General features: G+C 50.5%; 1 protein-coding gene across 6 annotated transcripts in view; it reads left to right on the top strand.

Moving 5' to 3' along the window:
* The first annotated feature begins 374 nt into the window (after positions 1 to 374).
* Positions 375 to 26,348, top strand: part of MPRIP (myosin phosphatase Rho interacting protein) — a 133,707-nt gene continuing 107,733 nt past the window's right edge. For 3 of the 6 annotated variants that reach the window (XM_088801876.1, XM_088801877.1, XM_088801878.1), the window contains exon 1: positions 375 to 1,070. In XM_088801876.1, coding sequence (XP_088658002.1) covers positions 948 to 1,070 — 123 coding nt within the window. In that variant the 5' untranslated portion in view covers positions 375 to 947. The remainder of the gene's footprint in view (positions 1,071 to 26,348) is intronic. The other 3 variants (XM_088801882.1, XM_074320833.2, XM_019715956.3) reach the window with 2 other exon arrangements.

Below are 26,348 nucleotides of genomic sequence, written 5' to 3'. Positions count from 1 at the left end.
CTCCAGGCTGGGCTGGTGGGCGTCCAGATGGGCGCGGGAAAACGAGGTTGGAAGTGTGAGGTTTGCAGAGAGCCCGCCGGGAGGTCGGCTCCGCCCCTTCCCCCGCAGGTCCCCGCCCCCGCCCGAGCCTTGGCAGCTGTCAGGACCCGGCTGGCCTCCGCGCCAGTCCACCAAACCTGAACGTCCCATCCTGGAGCCTCCACCTTCCTTCGCCTACGCAAGTTACCTTACGCCCGGGTGCGCTTTGTTCCCGCCCCCGGTTTCCATTGGCCGACGGGTTTCTTTGTTAGCTGGAGCGCGCTGCTGCCATTGGTGAGCAGGGCCGCCGATCGCGTTTGGGGCGCGGCCCCGCCCCGCGCGCTGCCCCTCTCCCTCCCTCCTCCCGCTCACCCGTCCGGGCATCCGCCCGCCCGCCCCGCCCCGGGAGTGCGCGAGGCCCTCGGCTACCATTTGCTGCGGCCGCGGGGCGCGGAGGGCAGCGGCGGCGGGGACCGACTGCGGGGACCCGCGGCGACCCGGCGCCTGAAGGACGGGCCCGAGCGCGGGGAGGCAGCGGGCCCGGGAGGCCGCGTCCATGGGCCCGCGGCGGCCGGGTGGCGGCTGTGCGGGCAGGCGGCAGGGACCGTGCGCTCTGTGAGGGCCGGGGCCCGGGGCCCGGCGCGAAGGTGCCTGGGCGCGCCGTGCAGCGCAGCCCCGTCGTGTGAGGGAAGGCCCGGGCCGCATCCCGGCGCCCGCCAGGCCGCCCTGCCCGCCGGGGGAGCGCCCCGGCCTGCGTCCGCGGCCCGGCTGTGAGGCGGCGGCCGGCGGGGGATGCCGCGGCGCCCGCGCTGAGCCCGGCCTGCGCCTCCCGGGCCCGCCGTGCATGGTGCTGCCGCCGCGCCAGCCGCCGTCCGCCCCTCAGCGCGCGCCGGGCCGGGCCGCTGGGCCTCGCCGCCGCCGCGCCGACCATGTCGGCGGCCAAGGAGAACCCGTGCAGGAAATTCCAGGCCAACATCTTCAACAAGAGCAAGTGTCAGAACTGCTTCAAACCCCGCGAGTCTCATCTGCTCAACGACGAGGACTTGACGCAGGTGAGCGGGGGTGGGGTCCCCATCGGGCTGAGAGTTCTCGGGCCCTCGGACGCCCCTCTAGGTGTTGCGAGGAGGCGACCGAGGCGAGCGAGGGCCTCGCAGGGGACGCCGGCCGCCTCCCCCCGGTCTGACGCCCGTGAGACCACAGTCCTGCTGTTGGAAAAGAGAGCGGACGTTGCCCGTTCCCGAGGCGGGAGGGGGTGGGGGTGCATCCGAAGGCTTCTGGGCAAAATAAAAACAGCAGAAAAATTGTGCGTGAGACCTCGGGGGCGGGGGGAGGTAAGAGGAGTGCGGGAAGTGTATTGATAGATTCGCGACAAAGGGAAAATTCTCAAGTATGCCGAAAAATAACATCCTTTCCCATTCCCATGGCCCCGTCGTGTGATTCATGCTTTTTGGGTGACTCAAAGATGCCTGGATTTTCTTAGTAGGAACAAAGCGCTTAGGGATTTCTTGCTGCTTCTCAGGACCCACTCCAGTGTCTCCTAGGACCAGACACAGGCTTGTCCACTCAGAGTGGCCAAGGGAGCAGGACTGGCTGGGGGGGCGGTGGGCTTCCCACTTGCCCTCTTTCTAAACCATTGTCACTGTCAGTGGCTGCAGAGGTGAGGGGTCCTGCAGTCTGGGGAGGAGGGTCTTGCTTGTAAACTTCCGCTGGAGGACCTCTGGTTGATGGGAGAGCTGGGGGTCTCCGCCCACTTCCCACCCAGCTCTCCTGTCACTTGGCGAGGAATGAGGACACCTGTGGGTCCTGGGGAAAATGGGTTGGTTCCCTTCTCCCTGTCTTATCTGTCAAATGAGGGCTGTAGGATAGTTGAGTGTCTCCCAAACCTGTATCAGTTACAGTCTTTAAAAATGCAGAGTCCTGGGGCCCCATCCCTGGAGTGATTTAGGAGGTGAGGCAATTTGTATTGGTAACAACAGCTTCCTAAGAAGTTGGGCTGTAGTCCCCACTGGCCTTTGGGTACCTTGCACTGGTTGCTCTCTGAGCTCCCAGTGTTCTTGGATTCTCTGGAACGCTGGGAGGGCTTTGGGACATGCACATTCCTTGGATTTCCTGACCCAGCCTTGTGTACATCCCCTTGGGATGTGTGTGGCCCTCCTTGACGTCTCCCCCAGTCTCAGTCCTCTTCAGAGCTCTCTGTCATCCCCCTGAACCAGGCCAGGGGAGCTCCCTTCACATTCCAGTGCACGGTGACCTAGTTGTAGCCACTCCTTTTTCAGAAGAACCCCTTAGAATTGCAAACAGTGCTTTGAAGTGTACCGGCCGGCCAGGCTGTTTCTAATGCTACTTAAGTGCTGACTGGGTTTGACTTGTTTACATGACAGACAAGGGAGTAGGGTGGCAGAGCAGGGGTTATGGCCTGGGACACGGTGCCTTCTTCTGAGGTCAGGTTCCCAACAGCCAGGAAAAGACTCCTTTCATCTACAACCAAAAGCTTAACCAAACACTCAAGGCTGCAGAGTCGTAGGGCCAGGTCAGCTTGGCAAGGGTAGAACTCAGTTTCCTGCTAAGGTGTTCTGGGGTGTAGGGTGGGCTTTTAGGGGAGATTCCCTGTCTCTCCTGGATGCCGTTTTCTGCTAAGCAGTTTATGTGGTGATGAGGGTCCTAGACCAGGAGTCAGGAGACCGTGCTCCTAGTCTTGGCTGTCACTTTCAGCTGTGTGACCTTGAACAAGTACCTTTGCCTCTGTAGAGTTTCATCTCGTTTTCTATAAATTAGGAGTAGGGATTCCTGGCTTACCTCCCTCACCAGGCTGTTGTGAAAAGCAAAGAATAATGCCTTATTAGACTTGCCCCCCCACCCCCCCGATTAAAACCAAACGAAAAAACACGTACAGAATAGTACACTTTGACTTAGGAAATTCCTGAGCTTGGCAAGTGTTCTTCTGAGAAAGTTTCCTGGTTATTCCAGGCAACTGCCAAAATTGCTAAATTGAGTACTCACACTTCACAGGGTCTGTTTTCTGATTCTTAAGCTTAGATAAACTAGAATGGAATCTGCATATTTGAGTTGAATCTGTTCAAAATTTTTATTTAAAAACATTTAAAACTTGTTGATTATTGAGTCAAAGAGGTGGGGTCGCAAATTTAAAGTACTTTCCTCTGTCACTGTATTGACAGTTGAAGTGTGGGTTTTGAAACAGGCCTGAGTCCTCCAGGGCACCAATGGAATGGTAGTTTCTGAAATAATGAGGGGGGTTATTTGTGCTGGGAGAGACTAGGCCAGCCTGCTACCTCCTGGGATCTTTCAGGAAGAAACTGCTCTTGAAAAGAGAAGGAGGGAAGCTCAGGGCTGTTGCCAGCGGCCTGAGCTGCTGCTCTCTGCATCCGGCCCTCCCCCAGCCCTACTCTCATCCTCATGGCTCCTTTAGGAAACCTCAGCCAAGCGGTTCCCATCAGTCTCCCCCAAGTCCCTGCTTCCTGCTGCCCTTCCCAGCCCTGAGCTTATTTTAGACGGTCCAGGCTGGAAGATAGATCAGCGATTATTGAAGCCATCCCCTCTGTAAGAGGAAAGGACACCGACACTAGTGAGGCAGTGAGACTGGCTTTTGCCCCGGGATGTCATCGTCCCAGAGGCAGACATTTCTCTGAGTTTTCCGACTGGAGCTTATTTCCTCAGCTGTGGGCTTGGTTTTTCCCCTCGAGAGGTACGGAAACCTTCCAGGGACCTGCATTGGAGCATCAGACCTGGAAGGCGCTGAAGGTCAGCTAAACGACCTGTACCCGGGAGAAGACCGTACCCCAGAGAAGGCAGCAATGTGCCCCATGCAGGGACACAGGCTTCTTCATCCACTGTTCTTTGCTCATATCAAGGGCCTGCAGTGGCCATCCCGTAAGCACACGGTCAGGAGTCATGTCGAGGATGGTTCTGTTGGAGAAGGCGCCTGGGAGGGCGGGCTGTGGGTATCCCCCTGGGGAGCTTGAGATTGCCGGCTGGGACCAGACGAGTTCTTTCCTGTCTCCTTGCCCCTGGAATTCAGAATGATCCAGGACAAGTAACAAGTGACACTTCATTGCTGGTCACACCACCCTCCAGTCCAGCCTGTCCACAGGGTGATGTTTATCCTTCAGTGCTTCTCCTCTGCATTTCTTTACACACAGTTAAAACCTTTTCTAACCTAAACTGTATGTGCGCATTTACAACATTTGTTTTTCTGGTTAGTGACAGGTCTTACAGCTCTTTTCGTGGTGTTACATTTAGATATACCGAAATCTTTTGGTACAGCGTACCCTCAGAGATGGGCCATCGTTTAACCATTCCCTTATTGATTGACAGCAAGCTTACTTCTGGGTTTTGCTGTTACAAACAGTGAATGCTTCAGCGAACAGCTCCCTAAATGCTTTTGGGTGTTTGTGTGCCTGCATGAATGCAAGTATTTCTCTGGGGGCAAATACCTAAAAAAGAATAACTGGTTGACATCAAGTGCATTAAGTTTTTTTACAGATATCACCAAATTGCCTTCCTAAAATGGCTGTGTCATGTCATTGCCAGGATTGGATGTTATCAGATGATTTCATTCTTTAATAATTTCCCTAATTACCAGTGAGGTTAAGCTGCTTTTTGTAATATTTATTGAATATTTTTGGGTGTGTGTGTACATTGCCAGTTTGTATAATCTGCTCATTTTTTATTGGGTTAATTCCTCTGCCCCTCCGGTCCCACGCCCCTGTGGATTTGTAGGAGATTTCTGTATGTACTCTAGCTTGGGGTACACACACTTTTCCCCTAAAAGGCCAGATTGTAAATATTTTAGCCTCGTAGGCCATATGACCTTTGTGGCTACGATGCAGCTTTGCTGTTTTAGCTCAAAAGCTGCTCTGCATAGCTGCTGAAGACTATACATAAACTAGTGGGACAGGACTGTTTCCAATAAAACTTTATTTACAAAAGCATGCGGCTGTCAGGATTTGGCCTGGGAGCCATAGTTTGCCTACTCCTGCTCGAGATGCTAATCTGCACCTGTCATAGCGCAGGTATTTTCTCCCAGGTGTCACTTACCTTTTAATGTGATATACGGTCATTTATCTTTATCATGTCGTAGTTTTAAGTCAAATCTCTATGTTTTTCATTATAGTTTCTGGTTTTAATCTCGTGCTTACAAAGTTCTTCTTTCCAAGATTATAAAATAATCTCTCATATTTGCTTAGTTCTTTTATAGTTATTTTTATGGTTAGTTTCTTAATCCATCAGATTTGTGTTTTAGGAAAATAATTTGGCTGAAGGCAGAAACTCTAATAGAGCAGCTTGAAGTGCTCCAGGTAAATGACAGTGAGGGTCTTCACCAGACAGTGCTGGCCTGGAGGGCGGGAGGGCTCGGTGGACACTGGGGACAGGCTAGTGGGTAGAACTACCTTTGCTAGACTAAGAATAATAGACTTGGAGTAGATTCAGTGGTGCGGGTGGGGGTGGGGAGGAGCCAACAGTAATATGGTAAGTTTCACCTTGTGGAATCCACGCGGGCCCACGCAGGCAGCAGGTGGTCAGAGCTGGAGGGCAGGTAAGGGCCAAGGGAGGAATTGTCACGTCACAGGAATGAATGCAGTTACTCGGGAGGCTGTGGAGACTGAAATGAGAAGATGGGGAGCAGATGGTGGTGGGAGGTGAATTGGAGGGCTTGGTGGTTCGTGGTAGCAGCAGCCTGGAACCTGGGGTTCTTGGCTTCCAGGTTCTCTTCCCGGCGTCAGTGTGGGTTTCCAGGGCGCTTGGTGGGTAGGAACCTGATGTTATGTCTCATTCTCCCGCCAACCGGTGCAACTTGAGGCATCACTTCTTATCACTGCATCCGGACTTGAGTTCTACTGCTGTTTCGTTGTGGGACTTTAGTTGGGTTGTTTTCCTTCCTCAGGCCTGGATTTTCCCGGTTGCAGAATGAGGAGATTGCTTTTGATCTCCCCCAGGGCTCTTCCTGGCCTCCTCCGTCTCCTCTCAGACCTCTGGCTGTGCCGTACCCCACTGCAGGGCTGCTGGGGCCTTGGGGGAGGGACCCCAGACATAGAGGTGGGCGTGCCAGGACTGGGGCCCTGTGAATTATTTCACTAACTTTCCTTCTGTGCCTGTGACACTCTTAGAAGCTCCAAAGTATGGAATTTCTTTATTTGATTTAGCATTTATTTCAGAAGTGATGAGATTGCATGCCCACCTTTTTAGAAGATTTATAATTTATGCTCAGATTGGTAGATTATTTGGCAGGAGGTGTGTCGTAATCCCAGACGTTACAAATGAGCAAGAAGCTCATGAAAAGATGACCAGCATCATTAGTCATGAGGGAGATGCAAATGGAAACCACAGTGAAATACCACTTCACACCACCAGGAAGAGTATGATAAAAACAGGAAAGTATTAAGTGTTGGTGAGGATGGGGCGAAGTTGGTCCCCACTTGCATTGCTCATGGGAATGTAAAATGGTACAGCCACTGTGAAAAGCAGTTTTGGTCAGTTCCCCAAAAGAATTACTGTATGACCCAGTAATTGCACTCCTAGCACACACCCAGGAGAATTGGAAACGGGTGTTCAAAGCCTTTGCTGCATGTGCTCACAACAGCGCTGTTCACAGTCGCCGAAAGGTGGCAACAACGCAAGTGTCCGTCAGTGAACGGATGGTGGTGTGTCCATCCATTGGAATGTTACCCGGATATGAAAAGGAGTGAGTACTGAGACGGGCTCCAGCATGACTGACCCTCAGAAACGTGACGTCAAGTGTGAGAGTCAGCCACAACGTCATCTGCTGTATGTTTCCGTTTATATGAAGTATCCCGAGTAGGTGAATCCATAGAAGCAGAAAGCAGATTAGTGGTTGTCAGGATTCTGGGGGAGGGTGGAATGAGGAGAACCTGCTAATGGGAGCGGGGTTCTAGTTCGGGGGAGATGAAATGTTCTAAAGCTAGATGGAGATGCTGGTTGCATAACCTCGTGAAGGTACTAAACTCCACTGAATCGTTCAGTTGAAAATGGTTAATTTTATGTCATGTGAATTTTACCTCAAAAAGAATGTGCAAGAATCAATCTCTTTTTTCTCTCTCTCTCTCCCTCTCTCCCCCTCCCTCCCTCCCTCCCTCCATCCCTCCCTCCCTCCCTCTCTCCCTCTCTCCCTCCCCCCAAACCTGCCCTCTGCTCCTTGTGACATTGGGAGTGAATATCTGATTTTTTTCTAGGGTCTAGATCAGGGATTAGCAAATTTTAGTAAGTGCTGGATGGTAAGTATTTTAGGCTTTGTAGTCCAACAGGCTAAATCAAGGAGTTTATATAGGTATTTACATAACCATTTAGAAATATAAAAGTCATTCTTGATTTGGGGCCTTACAGAAGCAGCCGGTGTGCTGGATTTGACCCCCCAAGCATGGCTTGCCAATCCCTGGGTTAGACCAGCCCTGTCCAATGGAACTGCCGTGTGAGCCACATGTGTAATTTAAATTTTTCTAGTTGCCATGTTCAAAAAGTAGAAAGAATTAGGTGAAGTTAATTTTAATTATATTTTACTTAACCTGACGTATCCAAAATATTAGTTCAACATGTGAAGAAGTTCTCTGCAGTTATACCGTTGCACCTGTCAGTCCAAACTAGTCCCTATCCAAGGGCTCTATAGCCACGCGTGGCCGGTGCCCACGGTGTAAGATGGGGCAATTCTGGCTGCAGCAGCCGGGCCCACAGCTGGGCCCTTGAGGCCCTGTGGGGAGGCTGTGGATTTGTCTCCTCCTTGGGGGTATTGTACAGGAGTTGCATTAGGATTCCTGGAGTAGTTCTCTCTTTACTCCTGTTTGTAGCCCCCTTGGTGTCTTTTTGCCAACTCCTAGGGGTTCTTTCTTTGAATGTTACCTCTTCTTTGGTGATTCTTTGTAGTGTGGTTGAGAGCTCTGCGGCTCTGATCCCCACTCCCTGTCCAGGGCCAAGCTGACCTGTCCTGTGGGGAGTGAGCGACAGCGTGGGGGGCAGCTGGCGTGCCCCTCCAGGCTCAGTGCTGGGTCTGCTGACCACCTCTGACACAGCCCTTTGTCCTGGCCGAGTGTTTTGCAGCTGTATCCTAGTTGTTTTTCCCCTGCATTTTAGCCTGCTACTTGACCTTTCTCTCCGAATTCTTTCTCCCTTGCTACACAGAAGGACTACAATGGAAGACCTATGTTCTATTCTTGGCACAAACTGCAGGGTGACCCAGGAAGGTCACTTATGTTCTCTGCGCCTCGGTTTCCTGCCTGTAAAGCGGGTGACCATATTCTACTTACAGGGAGTGGTGTGCTAAAGGAGGGTGCCGGTCAGGCCTGTGGAGGTCCCTGAACCCCCTTTGTGGTCATTAATATCCCAGGAAGCTCGCGTAGGACCTCTCCTGTGGAGAACAGCCTTTGTTTGTGCTGTCTCCTGATTACTAGGACCCTGCTCGGCTGAAATAAAGACATTTGACTTGGAATGTTTATCTGTAAATTGTTCCCAAGCTGCCATTTAGTCTTGAAAGAGAGGAGAAAGCATTGCAACCAGGGAAAAAAGACACAGGGAAGTAACTTCTCCTGTGACATCCTAATGCTGTGGGGGGGGGGGTGGGGAGACGTGTGAAGAACGCTGGATGCTAATTTGGAAGCTTTCAACCTGAGAAAACAGACTTTTCTTTTATCCTTGGAAACTCACTATCCAACCCTTGCTTTTCCCATCTGAAGTGACACAGTTGGGCCAGGTCAGTGGTTTTCAAACTTCCATTAAATCTAGGAGCCTTTACTCAAACGTATCTCGTATGAAATGCTATGTATGAAACAGAAAAAGCAACAGTTCTGGGGACCTGGGATCGGAGCCGGGAGCTTGGCCTCTTGGCCACCTCTGCTTCCCAGCCCTGGGGCCGGCCTCCGGTCACTCCCTAGATTTTGTGGTTCTTTCAGTTTTAGCAGTTGAGGTTTCTGTGAAATCCTTCAAGGTAGTTTCACAGCTGCCCTGGGGCAGGACCCTGAATGCTCAGCCCCGCTACCCCCATCATGTTATCACTTCCTTTGGGGGTGAGGGAGCCAGTGGGTTGATTCGCTGGCGTTTTGTGTCTGTAGACTGGAACTGGAATCTTCCAAACCACTCACTGGTTTTCTCCGTCAGGGTCATCCTAGTTCACGTGAAACCACAGCCTGGTTTTTGCCTGGAGCCTGTAACCCTCTGGCTTCTTCCTCCCCTTGAGCTCAGTTTGGAATTTGCATGTTGCACTGGCCAGAGGCCTGCTGCCCGCCCGTCTGTGGGGCAGGAGCACTGAGAGTGAGTGGGTGGTCCTGTCGGGTCCCCCTGCGCCTCCGCTGCACTGAATCATGGGTCCGGACCATGATCTCATTCTGCCCGGAAAGCTGGGGAGGAGAGCAGGGCTGGTGGCAGCATGGCCACTGGTAGAAGAGGGGACATGGGGTTTCAGAGGGGTTGGGTGGCCTGCCCAAGGTCCCAGAGCTGCCTGGCGATGGGCTGTGATACAGAACTGGCTTCCACAAGCGTTCTGCTCCAGTCTCCGTGTGGCAGCAGCTGTGCCCCCTCTCCATGGGAAGGCCACTTGGATTTGTAAGCTTGGTACTGTTTCTGTAGGAGGCTGCGGTATTGCAAAACAGATCAACCTGTTTCATGGACTTCGAGTCCCCAGCCGTCGGAGGAAGGGCCGCAGGTGCTGGGGGGTCCCCCGCCATTAAGCAAGTGAGGGGTTGCCTGCCCCCAGTTAGGTCCAGAGACGTTCAGTGACCTGCTGAAGTCACAGGAAGCCCAGTGGGGTTTTCCGAAGTCCTGTTCGGCCTCCTTGTCTGGTGACAAGTGTTAACATTTGCTGTCAAAAACAGGGCCTTACCCCGAGCTGGATTCCTTCGTTGCTGGGGTGTGTGGGGTGTGGGTGGGGAGGGCGGTGGAGCAGGACACGTGCAGGTCCTCACGCAGGTCCCAGGTCCTCACGCAGGTCCCACGTCCCCACGCAGGCGACTGGGCTGGCCTGTGGCCGCAATCAAACCTTTGGCGTAGCCCCGAATAGGAAGCACTGTTTTCCCTTGAAAAAAGAATTTGGATTCAGGAAACAGTGTGTTCTTGGTCTCCGTAGGTCCCCAAGCACAGATTTTAACAGGCTCCCTGGTGCACCTTCAGACCTGGCCTCCGGGCCCATAGCTGCAGGGCCGGGGAGGGAGCCGCTGCTGGGAAGCCCCGTTGGACCAGAGAAAAAGCCGGCGTCTCCTGGGGCTCTGGGTGCCGCTCGGGCTGCTGAGCCACCTGGGGTTGGGGTGTTCATTTGTCCTCTGCTTGGGGACCCGCTCTGACCTAGAAATACGGCACAGTTCCACTTTTCATTTAAAATGTGCTCAGGTAAGGGAATAGAATGGGGGAGCACTTGCAGCTCAGATTTGGGTTCACGTCCTGGTTCCAGTTTAATGCTGATTGAGCAGATTACTCGGAGTTTAAGTGTCTGTGTCCCTCCTCTGAAAACGGGGGGCTGTAATAATAGCCGTGTGTTTGGGTGCCTTTGAGGATGGTGGGAGGTACGAGAAGGAGCAGGTGCCGAGTTTGTAAGTGCTTCAGTGTGGAGTGCGTGCTCCGTAAGTGGGGTGCATTTTGCAAGTGCCGACCCAGAGAGGGGGGCCTGCCGCTGTGATTTTACGTGACGCTGACCCTCAGACTGTTGCTGTCTCCCCCGTGCCCACAGAGCCGAAGCCTAGGCTGACTCCTCCCACTGGCTTGCTTGGCACCACCTGGCCACTTCCTCACGGTGGCCCAAGGCACCGGAAGGGCCATCGTCATTTTGCTTGCTTGGGTCTGATTTTCAGCCATGTTTGGATATAAAGATTGAACTGGTTGTAAGAATTTTGAGTGCGCAGAAAGTGACGAGGCCAGGTGCCACCAGCCCAGGACTTCCCAATAGACAGCAGGGACTGCTCCAGGGAGCAGCGGCCAGCACAGTGCCCCCGCACCCCAGCCCCTGCCACACCTAGTTACGTGCACAGTGCAGGTCCTGTGGGTGGCAGCAGCAGATCCTGATTTCAGAAGTCGCTTTGCACGGAAGTACCTGAGTTGCCATCAGCGAGGTGGGGGGATTGTCCCTCTGGTGTCCGTGGGAGCGGTTGTTGGGAATTGAAGTTACTGTACCCTGGGCCTGGGTGAAATGGCCAGAGGAGGGTAGAGAGCAGCGGGGTCTGGTCCCAGATCAGTGGGCAGGCGGGCAGGAAATCTGGTCAGGACATGTGCTGGTCCTTTGGTCACCAGCGTTGGTTCAGCCCGCAGGTGGGTCCTACTGGTCTCCCCACCGCCTGCGCCCCCAACCTTTACAAGTTACGCTCTGCCAGGGACTGGAGCCTTCTGCCAACGGGAGGGATCCTTCCACAGGGTCTTAGTAAGTAGAAGTGGCTCCGGGCGAAAGCCTGTAAAAGATCTTCTACCGTAACAGGCAGATGCCATCTCAGCAAAGAGCCGCTGATTCTCAGTCCCCACCTCTCCCTTCCCACACAGAAACCCTGTGAGCTTCGCGGCGTCCTCTTTGGGGAGCTGGGCCAGCTAGCATTGCTGTGGTGCAGAGGTTTTCCTCGACTTCAATCGAAGGAGCAGTTGACATGCTCTGGGAGTATGTCGTGGTGATGGTGGCATTATAGCAAACAGTAATTGCTGCATGCCAGGCACTAGTAACTCATTTATATGCACAGCAGCCTTATGAAGGAGGAAGATAAGCAAACACATGGAAAGAGGTTATGTAACTTGCCCAGGGGCAAAACAGTTAATGGCAGAGCTGGGACACAAACCCAGGCAGCCTGATCACAGCCTCTCCTTCCACTTTCTCACGCTGACCCAAGTGGGTCAGGTGGGCCTTCTGGACACCAGCTCTCCCGTTGTGTGTGGCCCTCGGCCCCTCAGGCCCCTCATGTCCAGGGGCCGGGCTGTCCTGCTGGATGGGCGTGTATGTGCTGGGAAGGGTGTGGTTGGAGGATGAAGCTTATTTAGATTTCCTGTCTCTTTTTTTCCCCTTTCTATTGCACTTGCCTGTCCTACCTGTTTTTTAATGGGAAGCACTGCTTTTTGAGGGAAAGGGTGTGACTCTTTCCTGCAAAGCTGTTGCCCCAAAAATTTGTCCCCACGCATTCTCTAGCGTTCCTCCTTTTGCCACGAATAGTGTCATGTTCCAAAAATCCCACGGCCATGGGCTCCTTGTCAAGACCACACAGGGGAGAGGCTTTTTAAAATGCCCCTTTCCCCTCGCCTTCCAGCGGCTGCAGCCCAGGGAGCAGCCCCAGCGGACTGGGCTTGCAGGGCTATGTGGGGTGAGTGGGCGCTGAGCTGGGGAGCGGGAGGGAGGGAGGGAGGGAGGATGAGCCGCCACCAGCTGTGCGCCCTGGTCTCTGCCTGGGATCTAGTGAGCGCTGGGGGGGAGGGGTGTTTTGCTTTTTGTTTTTTGTTTTTAGGTGAAATTCACGTAACATAAAATTAACCATTTTAAAGTATACAATTCACTTGAATTTAACACATTCGCAATGTTGTCCAAACACCAGCACTCTGTAGTTTAAAACATTTCATCATAATGGATTTACTTATTTCTATCCCTGTGGATTTACTTATTTATTTCTATCCCTGTGGATTTACTTATTCTGGAAATTTCTTCAAAATGGGATCCTAGAATGTGTGACCTTTTGTCTGGCTTCTTGCACAGTGCCTTTTTAGAGCCCATCCCTGTGGTGGCGTGAATCAGTACTTCCTTGCTTTTTTATGGCTGAATAATAATCCCTTTTACTGGTACAGCACGTTTTGTTTATGTTCATCTGTTGATGGACATTGCGGCTGTTTCCACCTTTTGTCCGTTGTGAATCGTGGTGCTATGAGCACATTCTGTTCAAGACCTACTACCAGTTCTGGGTAGAGCCCTGAGGTGGCATGGCTGGGTCCTGGGGTAATTCTGTCAGAGCACGGCGGTTTGCATCAAGCCAGATGTTAGCACTGCAGACAGTCGGGTGGAAGGACAGCGGGAGGGGGCGATGGAACCTGGAGGGTGCTGCCCACAGCCCAGGGCTGCTCCTATGGAGGAGTCCAAGATGGAGACCCGGGGCCCAGGGCAGCCGTCAGGGCTGCAAGCACTTCTTTGTGGCTTTGAGGTGGTGGCCGGACAGCATGGGGGATACTGGTTTACTCCCGGTGGCGAGGTGCGTGGGGACTGCTGGGAGGGCCACGGTTCTCATGGGGCCTCTAGGGAATCTGGGCGTTGGGACAGGGAAAAGACCGTATGCGGCCCGTTGGCCACTCTGTTACCAATTTTCAAACTTGATTTCTCCAGCTGCAGAACGTGGAGCTCACGTGTGTGAAGGCTGGGGGCGTGGCACCCCCTGTCAGCACCCACCCCGCCCGCGCCCCACCTGTGCGCCCGTGGCCCCTGGAGAGCCTGGCAGCCTCTGAGCCACTTCCGTGCTTGAGAACCTCTGATTTACTCTGTCCCTTATGTTACTGCTTAATGTGACGGAATGTTTGATGCATACGGAAGAGCTAAGCGGCATGTGTGTACACCGTGTGCCGCGCCGCTGTGGGACACCCCAGGGCAGTTGGTGTGGCCGGTCTTTCAGCCTCTGAGTGGCCGGGATCCAGGGCAGGGGACCCTCAAGCAGGTGTTGCCTGCGTGGGGTTCAGCCCCTCTGGCCCTCTTCTCCGTGGCGGAGGTTTGCCTTGTTGAGAGGACAGTTTCCCTGGCCAGAGGGTGGAGGAATCTGCTCATTTCTAGATGGACTGTGACGCAGCTGCTGGGGCAAGTGCGCTGTGACACGGGCCTTGTAAGCTGTGACACGAGAAGGACAGGAAGCTCCGTGGTGTGGGCGACAGAGCCAGGCAAGGTAACCAGCTTGGGGCTCACTGCAAGCGAGCACAGCCCTGAGTCAGGCAGGCCGGGCCCATTAGGGTCGCAGCCGTGCCGGTGTGGGGGTGGGGCGCTTGGCTCGGTCAGCGGGTCTCAGGACCCTGGCATGTTCTTGCTGGTCGAGGCCCTCAAAAGGCTTTCGTTTATGTGTGTCACATCCATCGTGTTTACTGTATTAGAAATTAAAACTGAGAAATTAAAAATTAGTTTTTAATTCATTTAAAAATAAATCTGTTACTTGTTCACATAAATAACGGTTGTATTCTGAAAAATAACTTTTCCAAAACAAAAACGATGTTGTGAAAAGCCATATTATTTTAGCTTTTTTGTAAATCTCTGTAACATCTGTCATAATGAGAGACAGCTGGATTCTCGTATCTTCTGCGTTCGATCTTTGTGTCATCCTGTCGTGTGGCCTCTGGAAAACCCTGCTATATACATCAGTGAAAGAACCAGAGTGAAAAAGGCAAAAAGGACTAAGTATTTTTATAGAAATACTTTTGCCCACAGCCCCCGAAATGGCCTCAGGGCTGCCACACATGAGAGCCATTGGCTTCACTCAAGCTGGGCCCTTGGCATGAAGGCCCCAGTGCCTTGATGGCAGCAGTGGGGACTCCTGTCATGGAGCTGATGCAGGCGCAGTGTCTGGGCACACACCCGAGGCCGCCCTCCCTCGGAGTGAGGCGTCAGACGTGGGGCGGACAGAGGGTGACAGGGGCCACCCTGCACGAGACCTCCTTTCTCTGGCAGCCAGCACCTTGGGGACTGGCTCACCCTTACTCCTTGCCACCAAGGGCTCTCTGAGGGATCGTGAAGTGCTGGTGAGGCACCCAGCGTGTGCCAGGCCCATGTGAAAACGGCGGGGCGGGGGGGGGGGGATTTTATGCTCCTGACTACACAGACGGGAGACTCCTCACGGGAAGTCGCTTTGCTTTTCTGCGTCACCACTGCGCTCTGTAGCTCTCAGAAGGGCAGGGTCAGAGATGGAGACGGGGCAGCGACAGGGCCGGCTGGGTTGCCCATGGGGGCAGCTAGATTCAGCTGAGGGTGAACGGGCTGGGGCAGGCAGTTCTCTTGGCTCTGCCACTGATTTACTTGTGGCTGGAAGGCGAGACGACCCTGGTCTTTCCATCTGTCCTCTGGGCAGTGCTTCATAACTTCCAAACCCCACCCTAATTCCTGACCTGGAGCGTGGTGTTCGGACACATGAGCAAGCGGCACGGTGGTGGCCAGGTGGGCCGCCCCTCTGCCTGGAGATACAGGGTTGGGACTAGGGTCGGAAGGCAGGGTGGAGACGGGCTTTGGATTCCTTGGTCTAGAAGTGATGGCTAAGTCCTGCTGCCTCTAAATGTGGACGGGAAGGAGATTCAAGGGAATCTTGGAGAGGTCTCAAGTGACACAATGGGATTTTTTATTTTATTTTTTGGGAAGCTTGGATAAACCTTCAAAATCTGCTCAGGAAAATTGCCTCTTCTCTTTGGGATTAAAATGTTCCTTGGGTCCTGGCCCTTGGATTTGGTAGCTGGACAGGAATTTTGATACCTTCAGTGTTAATAAGAGTTATCCGCCCCCCATAGACTCGGGTCTTTTAGTTACACCACTATTTCTGTTATGACTGTATTTTTTTATGGCATCTGTTAAAACCTTTTCCCTGCTCCTTCCTTCTCTGCTCGTTGTTCCTGCCTCTTCAGCCCTCTGCGTCCTCAGTGCTGGGGAGTCTTAGTGAGAGGCCTGTGGAGGTTTCCTTTGGCAGGTTTTCAGCTTGAGCCTGGTCTGGGTCTGCGGATATGGGACCTCTCAGGACCCTGCTTCCTTTCCAACACCCTGTTTAAAAACAGTCACCAAAAATGCACACAGATGTTACCTGTCGCCACAAGGTAGAAACAACACCGGATTCCAGCAAGTGGAGAAGGGATAAACAAAAGGGTGGCCCATCTGTGCAGTGGCGTATTATTTGGCCATAAAAAGAATGAAATATTGACACATGCTACAACATGCATGAACCGTGAGAACATTATGTTAAATGAAAAAGCCAACTGTTGCAAGAGACCCCATAGATCTGATTCCATTCATATGAAATGTCTGGAAGAGGCAACGCTGAGGAGACAGAAGGGAGGGTAATGATTGCCAGGGGCTGGGGGGGGGGCGGTCGGGGACAGAGGGTTTGGGAAGTGATAGCTACAGAGTACAGTTCCTCTGTGAGGCGATGAAGTATTCTAAAATTGATTGTTGTGGCGGATGCACAAATTATTGAATTGTACACTTTAAGTGGATGAGTTGTATGGTAGGTCAGTCAGACCTCAAAATAGTTGTTACAGAAATACCCCCAAACAGTTACAACCCACACCTCATTTTTGGTTTGTGCTTGTAATTCACATTTTGCCAAACCGTTATACGTATACCTCATTTTATTGTGCTTTGCAGATACTATGGTTTATTTACAAATTGAAGGTTTGTTGCAAGCCTGCATTGAGCAATTCTGTTGGTGCCATTTTTTCAATGGCATTTGCTCACTTAGTGTCTCTGTGTCGCATTTTGGTAATTCTCACAATATTTCCGACATCATCACCATCATCATCATCACGTTTGTATGGTGACCTGTGATCAGTGGTGTTACTGCTGTGATTGCTTCGGGGCGCCATGCACTGTGTCCACATATAAGACAGCAAACAGTGTGTGTGCTCTGACTGCCCCACTGGCCGGCCGGCCCGCCCGGCCCTCTCCCCCTCCTCGGGCCTCGCTATTCTGAGACACAGCAATATTGAAATTAGGCCAGTTAATAACCCGACACAGGCCTCTAAGTGTTCAGGTGAAAGAAGAGTCACATGTCTCTCACTTTAAATCCAAAGCTAGAAATGATGACGCTTAGTGAGGAGGGAATATTAAAGCCAAGACAGGTCGAAAGCTAGGCCTCTTGTGCCAAACAGTGAGCCAGTTGTGAATGCAAAGGAAAAGTTCTCGAAGGAAATTAAAAGTGCTACGCCAGTGAACACATGATAAGAAAATGAAAAGGCCTTATTGCCGATACGGAGAAAGTTTTACTGGTCTGGACAGAAGATCGAAGCAGCCACAACATTCCCTTAAGCCAAGGCCTAATCCAGAGCAAGGCCCTAACTCTCTTCAATTCTATGAAGGCTGAGAGAGGTGAGGACGCTGCAGAAGAAAAGTTGGAAGCTGGGTGTAAGGAAAGAAGGCGTCTCCATAACGCAGAAGTGCAAGTGAAGCAGCAAGTGCGGACGGCGCAGCTGCAGCAAGTTCTCCAGGAGACCGAGCTAAGACCATCAATGAAGGTGGTTACAGCAAACAGCAGATTCTCAGTGTAGATGAAACAGCCTCGTATTGGAAGAAGATGCCATCTAGGACTTCCATAGCCAGAGAGAAGTCGACGCCTGGCTTCAAAGCTTCAAAGGACAGGCTGGTTCTCTTGTCGGGGGCTCATGCAGCTGGTGACTTCACGTGCAAGGCTCTGAGTGGTAGCTGACCAGGACGAGAGCACCCAGGAGAACACCCCACTTGGGAATGTGCTTCCTGCTGGGAGGGCACCAGGCTTCGCCTTCGGGAGTGGCTCACTGTTGTGATTAAGGCATGCGATGGGGCCAGGTGGCCTCGGGGCACACCCTCCCTAGCTCTGTGGCCTTAGACAGGTCACTTAATCTTTCTGTGCACCTTAGTTTCCTTGTCTGTACAATGAAGGTATTGATGGTGTACACCTCGTAGGTTTGTTGTGAAGATTGAAGAGTGGCGCGAAGTACCTGAGGCCTCATAAACCATGGCTGTTAGTTCTGTTACCAGTGGGGAGCAGGACGCATGTGACAAGAGGAAATCCAGGGCCACTTTACACAGATTTCCCAGAGTGTGTCCTCTAGGCCACAGAACTGATGCTTTCCGCCAGTCTTGCTCACTCAGGAGGCTGGACTTTTCACATGGTCCTGGGCCCAGATCGTGTTGTCACTGGCACAGACTGTGGCACCATTATGAGCATCTTCGTATCGGCTGATTGTTCTCTGCTGACTTCTGGGGGGAGGTGACAGGCCCTGGAAGCTCGTGTTAGCAGATGGTGCCCACATTGAGCAACATAGTCTGGGTCCAGAACGGAACGGCCAGCAAGGTGGCATTCTTCGGGGCTTGCGAAGCCCTGGGTGAGTCTCAGAGAGGAGTTGCACACTGTCTGGTCCGTGTAGCACTGTGGGGACAAGTTGTGTAAGGGCTCTCGAGGGACCTGCAGTGATGCCAATGCTGAGCGGCCCTGGCAGGTTGTTCTAGAAGAAAAGTCCCAGTTTCTTGGGGCCTGTGGCCCTACTGGCACAGTCAGGGTGCATGCTGACCTCCGCTGTGGGTCAGGCAGATGGGCATGTGCTCTAGGGACAGACTTCCCTCCGCAGTGCGCTTGTGCTCAGAGCTGTCTGCTCCTCTGCTGTCCATCTGGGTGGGCTTGGCGGGGGGACGGCCGGAGACTGGACTTTGACATTTGCTCACGTCTCCTTTTACTGACTTACATCGGAATGTCCCAGAAAAGATAGGTGACCTTGACGTCACCTATAGTTTAGAAGCTTATAAAGCTAGCCAGACGGCTGCTACCCAGGCACCATTTCTCTTAGAATTGAAATGTAGAAAGTATTAAACAGTCTGTTTGCTATGGGTGTGGAAGCATTTCTACAGAGAAACTCTTCTGGAAAAAAAATGGCAAGGAACCAATCCCAAAAGCAGAGAAGACATAGAAGCCAGATTTACACACATCCGGCCTGTGGTCTTTCAATGAACCCTCTACCATAGCGCCATTTGCCTCTACTTTTACTGCTCAGGTGCAGCGCCCCAACCCGACCTTTGGCCTAGAAATCCTTGCCCCAGGAATCGCCCCAGAGCTGGGATACTGGTCCCTACAGACATGGATCCTTCTTCAGGACTGCGTTGGACGTTTCCTCCTGAATAACTTTCATGGGAACAGTTCTGCTTGGAATTGAGGCATTCGGCCTGGCGTGAGGGCAGTCCGTGTGGGGTTTGCGTGCTCTGGCCCTACCCCCCGTCGGGCGCCCTGGGCTCCGTCTGCGGGCCTGCCCATCACTGCTCTGGGACCCCCACACTCACCACGTCCACTGTGGGGCTCACTTCCTGAACACTGCCAGTTCCCCATCCCTGCCCCCAGTTTGGTTTGGGCACCAGCTGTGTGCATAGACTCTGAGATGTTGTGACCCAGGGTGTGTTTGTGTGCGACGTACTTTTTTAAAAAATGATACGGAAAGACGTGTATTCTCTATTATTGTAGGTGATGAGATTCACAGAGATAATGTGCTGGGCCACACGCCTGAGTAAGTCATGGAACCAGGAGTTGAGCTTGGGCCTCCTGGTTCCCAGGCCAGGTCTTTACACTAACTCCTCGTAGCTGTTAGGCGTGCCATTGGTGGAGGGCGGAGAATTAGGTGCTACATGGTAGTATTACTTTACCAAAAGCAGTAATATTAAGCAAAAAAATCCAGAACTTGTTCATGATTCCAGCAGAAAACGTTTTCTTGTTGAGTCCCAATCTGTCTGCGTCCTGCAGCATTTTATAAACAGAGACCACAGTTCCGCACCCTGCCCTGCTGGTTTGCTCACGGCTGGTCTGCACCTGAGAGCCCTCAGGGGACGGACTGCGCCCTTCTGTGGTGGCTGAAGCCTGAGGGCCTGCAGCTCTCGCGGCTCCGGGGACGTTCTGCTGCTCACGTCCAGCGGGTGCTGTCCCTGGCTCTGCAGGGCGCTGGTTCCGTGGAGGCCTGGGGTCGCACTCTGGAGGCTGCCTGAATTATTTGTAATTAATGGCCGCGGAATATTTTAGTGAGTTGATAAATTAGCATTCATTCACCGTTTCCTTGTTGGACATGGTTCCTCCCAGATCGTGAGTGGAACTTTTTGCTTCTCTTATTTCTTTAGGCTCAGTTTCTGGCCGTGGCGTTACTGGGCGGGAGCATGGAGACGTCATCGTTCCTGCTGCATGTGGTCACACTGCTGCTCTGGGAGCGCCAGCTTTCCCACAGCGCATCTGCTTTTGGTCTTTGCCAGCGTGGCACGCGTGGTGGTGTGCTGGGCAGGCTTCAGAGAAGGGAGACATGCAGCTGCAGTTCCGCCGTCTGCTGGCTCTTCAGCCGCCAGGAGCTGGGGCCCTGGGGACCTGGGAGCCCCGTGTGTACCATTCAGAGGTGTGGGCCGGGTCGCCCAGGTCGTGGCTGGGCAGGCCTTCCCCCCAGTATTTGGCCAGTGGTTAGGGAACAGCTCAGTTCTCAGCTGGGTGGTGGTGACGCAGAGTGTGTCCACTGATTCATTCCTGTGTTTGCTTTGTCGTTTCATCACCAGAGCCCCGCTTTGCACTGGGCACCTCACTAGACGGAGGCGAGATTCCTCCCCATGGGAGCTAAGGTGTTGGAAAAGGCGCCCGTGGATGGCTCGGGCTGGGGCAGTGGGACGTGGGAGGGTGAGCAGGGGGCTGCCAGCGGGAGGGGCAGAGAACCCTGCACCCGAGAACCGCTTGTGCACAGCCGAGGCCTGAAACATACTTCTCGCTCCCCTGGGAGGCGGAAGTGTGACAGCAGTTCAGAGATGGAGGAGGCCGGGGTGTCCTGGATTTATGGCCGCAGCAGCCGTGGTACCATCTTCGTAAACAGTTGGCTTTGAGTTGGTTACCATATGTGAAGGGACTGCTGGATTCTGAGCGGCCTGCACAGGGGGCAGTGAATCGCCCTCTTCCGTGGAGTCGAAGGTGTTTGTAAGTGGAGGTGCGCTCTGGAAGGTGAGGGTGCCCCAGATGGTGGAGGGACTTCAGGATGATGGGATTATACCAGGGGGTGGGAAGGGTGGGATCCTTTTGCATTGATGGTTTTGGGTCTCCCCTCTTTAGTACTGGATCATGTGACGTGTCTGGTTGCCTGTCTCAATGCCACATGCTCTGAGGCTGTGTGAACCCAAGGGGACAGGAAAAGTGCAGTTAACCACTTGTGAGAATGTGGCACTGGCTCCCCGTCTCTGCTGTTTAGACCACAGGCAGGCCACGTGGAGCTGAGAGCCCAGTGTGTGATGTGGGCCCTTGGAGCAGGTTGCGATTGGGTGGCTGGGTGCAGAGGCCTGTGTGCTTCTGGGCAGCACCCGTGTGGCAGCTGGACAACGCCCGCGGCCCACCCACTCGGCCTGCGTGGCCTGCGCCCACACGGCTGGGCAACAGGATGCGACCCACGTGTGCCTGAGGTGGCTGGCGCGGAGGCGCGGGGCGGAAAAGCTCTCTGTGGGCAAGTGGGCAGGCCCGACAGAGGCATGTGCGTGGCCTCCGGGAGAAGCCGCTGGAAGGGCCAGGAGAGCGCCTGCCGCGCAGCCCGGCCTGGGCACGGCCCCAGCAGACTGTAGTGGCTGCGGAGGCTTCGTGGCGGGGGCCTCTGGCTCTGGGACGGGGCAGGTCGACCTTCCAGTGTTACCCTGTGTGTGGCTGAACGGAGCATCCGGGAAGTTACAAGTTTGATTTTTTTTTTTTTAATTAAACTTTTTAACTTTGAGATGATTGTAGCTTCCCACGCAGTGTAAGAAGTGATCCCGTGTATCCGTCACCCAGGTTCCCTCAGTGGTAACTTCTTGTAAAATGACACCCAGTGTCACAGCCAGGACAGTGACATCGGTGCAGACAAGCTGCGGGCCCCTCCATCATGGCAGGAGCCCTCCCTCCGCTCCTGCCGCCTCACCCCTGGCAGCCCCCGATCTGTTCCCCATTTCCATGGATTCCACCTCTCAGGAATGAATCATACGACGTGTAACCTTTGGGGACTGGCTTTCTGCCCTCATCACAGCCCGTTGGTGGTTCATCCAGGTTGGGTTATCAATGGTCTGTTCCTTTTGATTGAGGACAAGTATCCCGTGGTGTCATGTACCAGTTGGTGTCACCACTCACCCCTTGAAGGACAGCTGCGTTGCTTCCAGGTTTGGGCTCTTACAATAAAGCTGCTGTAACCATTTGTGTACAGTTTTGTGTGAATGTAAGCTTTCATTTTTCTGCAATAAATAAATACCCAGGATTGCAAGTTGCTGGATTGTATGGTAGTTGCGTGTTTAGTTTTTTAGGAAACTGCCAAACTGTTTTCCAGAGTGGCGTACTATTTTCCGTTCCCCCCAGCAATGTGTGAGTTATATGCAGTTGACTCTTGAGCAATTCAGGGGTTAGGGACGCTAACCCCCAGTGCAGTCGAAAATCCACATATAACTTTGGACTCCCCCAACACTAAGTTGTTCTTCAGTATCCGTGGGGCATTGGTTCGAGGACACCCTCATCCCACCCTGTGGACACCAACATTCGAGGCTGCTCAAGTCCCCTGTGGCAAAGGGCGGAGATCAGTGCACACGGCTGGCCTGGTGCAGCCAAGGACGCCCACCTGCGGGCTGAACACAGCGCAGGTGTTCATGGGACAAGTCTTCGTGTAAGTGGACCTGCGCAGTTCAAAGCTGTGTTGTTCAACGGTCAACTGTACTTCACAGCCTTGCCGGCATTTGGTGGTGTCACCATGTTTCTTGTGTGTGTTTTTTTTTTTATTTAAGTCATTCTGATAGGTATGTAGTAATATCTTGTGTTGTTTTAATTTGCCTCATGGCTGGTGATGTTGAACATCTTTTCATGTGCTTTTTATTTGTCTTGTGTATATTTTCACATCCAATGATGTAAAATACCTTTTCATGTCTTTTGCCTGGGTTCTAATTGGATCTTTTTTTACTATTAAGTTTGGAGAGGTCTTTATATATTCTAGATACTAGTTCTTTGTTAGATACAGTAGTACCTCGGTTTTCGAATGTCTGCATTGTCGAGCATTTCGGTTTACGAACGCCGTAAACCTGGAAGTAAATGCTTCGGTTTTCTAACACGTCACATGGCTTCCGCTGAGTGCAAGATCCTGAGGCCGCGCTGGCGGCTGTTTTCGAACGTTTCAGAACTCGAACGGGCTTCCGGCGCGGATTATGTTTGAAAGCCGAGGTACCAGTGTATTTGGTTTGCAGCTATTCCACTCGGTGGCTTTTCTTTGCACCCTCGTAAGAGGCTCTTTTGTGGAGCCAAAGTTTTTAATGAAGTCTAATTTTCTAATTTAAGTTTATATTCCATTTTGAGTTAATTTTTGTATAAGGTTGAGGTTTACGTATTTACCTTTTGCTCGTGGATGCTCCAGCACCATTTGTTGAAAGACTCTCTCTCCTCCATTTAGTTGCTTTAGCACCTTTGTCAAAAATGAAGTTGGGCATATTTGTGTGGGTCTGTTTCTGGGTTCTCTCTTCTGTTGCATTGATCTGACATGTCTGACCTCCACTAACACCACACAGTCTTGATTACTGCGGATGTATAATACGTCTTGTACTCAGGTAGGTGGATTCCGCCCTCTTCATTCTTCTTTTTTAATTTTAAAAAAAACTATTCTAGTTCTTTTGCCCTTCCGTATGCATTTTAGAATAATCTGGTCTGTAGCTACAAAATGTCTTGCTGAGCTTTGGTAGTAATTGCATTAAACCTGTATATCAATCTGGGGAGAATTCACATTTTAGAATCTTAGTCTATGAACACAATATGTCTATCTATTTATTTAGATCTTTGATTTCTTTCATCAGCATTATGTAGTGTTCAGCATACAAATCCTGTGCATGCTTTGTTAGGTTTACACCTAAGTATTTAATTTTTAAAAAGCAATTGTAAATGGTCTTACATTTTTCATTTTGGTGTCCACATAGTCATTGCTAGTATATAGAAATAGAATTGATTTTTGTATACCAGTCTTATATCCCACAACCTTGTTGAACTCACTAGTTCTAGGTGTTTTTTCTATAGATTCCTTGTGATTTTCTATATAGACTGTATGTCATCTGTAAATATTTTATTTCTTCTTTCTGATCTGTGTGCCTTCTATTTCCTTCCCTTGCCTCATTGCACTGGCTAAAAATTCTAGCACAGTGTTGAATGAGAGTTCGGAGAGTGGGCATCGTTGCCTAGTTCCTGATCTTAGAGGGGAAACATTTAGTCTTTCACCTCTGCTCTTTTCTAATCTAAGCATTTTAGTGCTATAGCATTCCCTCTCAGGACTGCTTTACTTGTTTCCCACAAATTCTCATGTGTTCTTATTATCTTTTACAATTTCCTTTGAGATTACCTCTTTGACCCATGAATTAGTTAGACGCGTATTGTTTAGTTTCCAAATATTTGGAGATTTTCCTGTTATCTTATTGATAGCTCATTTGCTTTCATTGTGGTCGGAGAATATACTCCATGATTTCAGTTCCTTGAATCTTTTGAGGTTTGTTTTATAGCCCAGGATATGATCTATCATAGAATATGTTCTGTGCGCTCTTAAAAATGTGTGTGTGAGGAGGTATTCTGCTGTTTTTGGTGGACTGTTCTGATAACTGTCTATACTAGATTCTGTTGGTTGATGGTTTTGTTGATTTCTTTTGTATCGTTGTTGATTTTCTGTCAACCATGTTTCCCTGAAAATAAGACCTAGCCAGACCATCAGCGCTAATGCGTCTTTTGGAACAAAAATTAATATAAGACCTGGTCTTATTTTAATATAATGTAAGACCGGGTATACTATACTATAATATAATATATAATATAATATGATACCGGGTCTTATATTAATTTTTGCTCCAAAAGACACGTTAGAGCTGATGGTCTGGCTAGGTCTTATTTTCGGGGAAACACGGTAGTTATTCTGTCAGTTGTTGAGAGAGGGGTGTTGAAGTCTCCAACTATAATTGTGGATTTCTTTATTTCTCCTTTCAGTTCTATCTGTTTTTGCTTCATATTACTTTGTAGCTTTGTTGTTTGGTGCATATACAATACATTTAGGATTGCTTTGTCTTCTTAGTGAATTGACCCTTTTGTTATTATATAATGTTCCTTTCTGACTCTGGTCATTTTATTTGACGTTTGCTTTATCTGATGCTCATACAGTAACTCTGTTCTCCTTTGATTAATATTTGCATAATGTATCTTTTCCATTCTTTTACTTTCAACCTGCCTGTGAGTTTCTTATAGATACTATATAGTTGGGTCATTGTTTAAAAATCCACTGTCAGTCTGTCTTTAATTGGTGTATTTAGACCATTTACATTTAGTATAATTACTCATATGTTAAGTCATACTTATTTTTGATTTTTATTTATCTTCCTGCTTGAACGTTTTTTTTTCTTTCAGAATTTCATTTTTTTATGATAAATTTGATGACTTATTTAAAGTGATTTTTTTAATAAAGATTTTTTAGTGCTTGCTCTAGGCATTATGTTATATATGTGTGTATATATTATATATATTATATATCAAATATGTATTATATATATATATATATATATATATATATATATATATATATATATATATATATATATATATAAATTGTCACAGTCTACTGGTGGCATCACTTTATCAGTTCAGTTGAACGGAGTTCCTCCCTTTACACCCCTTTGTCCTTTCCTATGCAATATCTTAAGTATTTCCTCTATATAATTTAGAACCACATTAGACAATGTTATAATTATTGCTTCAATTGTCAAACATAACCTAGAAAACTCAAGGGAAGGAAAGCCTGATTTCATGTAATTTTGCTCACTGTGTTCTTGCTTCCTTTATTATGATCCAAGGTTTCTTCTTTTATCGTTTCTGTTTAAAAAACTAATTTTAGCCACTTCTTTAGGGTAGGTCTGCAAACAAATTCTCTTAGTTTTCCTTCATCTGAGAATGTCTTGATTTCCATTTTTTTCCAAAGGATATTTCAGTGGGTTTCTGGGTTGACAGTTGTTTTCTTTCAGCACCTGAAAAATATTGTGCCACTTTCCTCAGGTCTTCGTGGTTCCTGATTAGAAATCCACTGTTATTATATTTGTGTGTTTTTTCTATCCATAGCTGTTGTTTTTGTCTGGTTGCTTTCAAGAGTTTTTCTCTGTCCTTGGTTTTCAGAAATTTCATTTTGGTTTGTCTTGGTGTGGATTTCTTTGGATTTCCCCTTTGGATCACTCAGTTTCTTGAATTTGTAGATTGCCACTCTTGCCAGGTTTGGGGAGTTTTCGGCCATTCTTTCTCTGAGTGCTTTTTCTGTCGCTCCTTCCTTCCTTCCTTCCTTCTGGGATGCTGATGACACAAATGTTAGACCTTTTGTTCTAGTCCCACGGGTCTCTAAGACTCTGTTCTTCTCTTATTTGTTTTTTCAGTCTGTTTTCTGGTTGGGTAATTTCCATTGTTTTATCTTCCAGTTTTACTGATTCTTCCCTTGGTTCCCATCGTTCTGCTGTTGAGCCCGTCTATGGAGCTTTTTATTTCAGTCATTGTATTTTTCAGTTTCAGAAATTCCATTTGGTTCTTACATCTCCTGTTTCTTTACTGAGGCTTTCTGTATTTTCATTTATTCCAAACACGTTCATAATTTCTGTTGAAGCACTGTAGTATGGCTGCTTTAAAATTGTCATCAGGTAATTCTGACATGTCTACCTGGTG

The sequence above is a fragment of the Rhinolophus sinicus genome, chromosome 12 (assembly GCF_057876585.1).
Source record: "Rhinolophus sinicus isolate RSI-liver-muscle chromosome 12, RSI-T2T, whole genome shotgun sequence".
Taxonomy (NCBI): Eukaryota; Metazoa; Chordata; class Mammalia; order Chiroptera; family Rhinolophidae; genus Rhinolophus; species Rhinolophus sinicus.
This window is presented reverse-complemented; position numbering and strand designations above follow the sequence as displayed.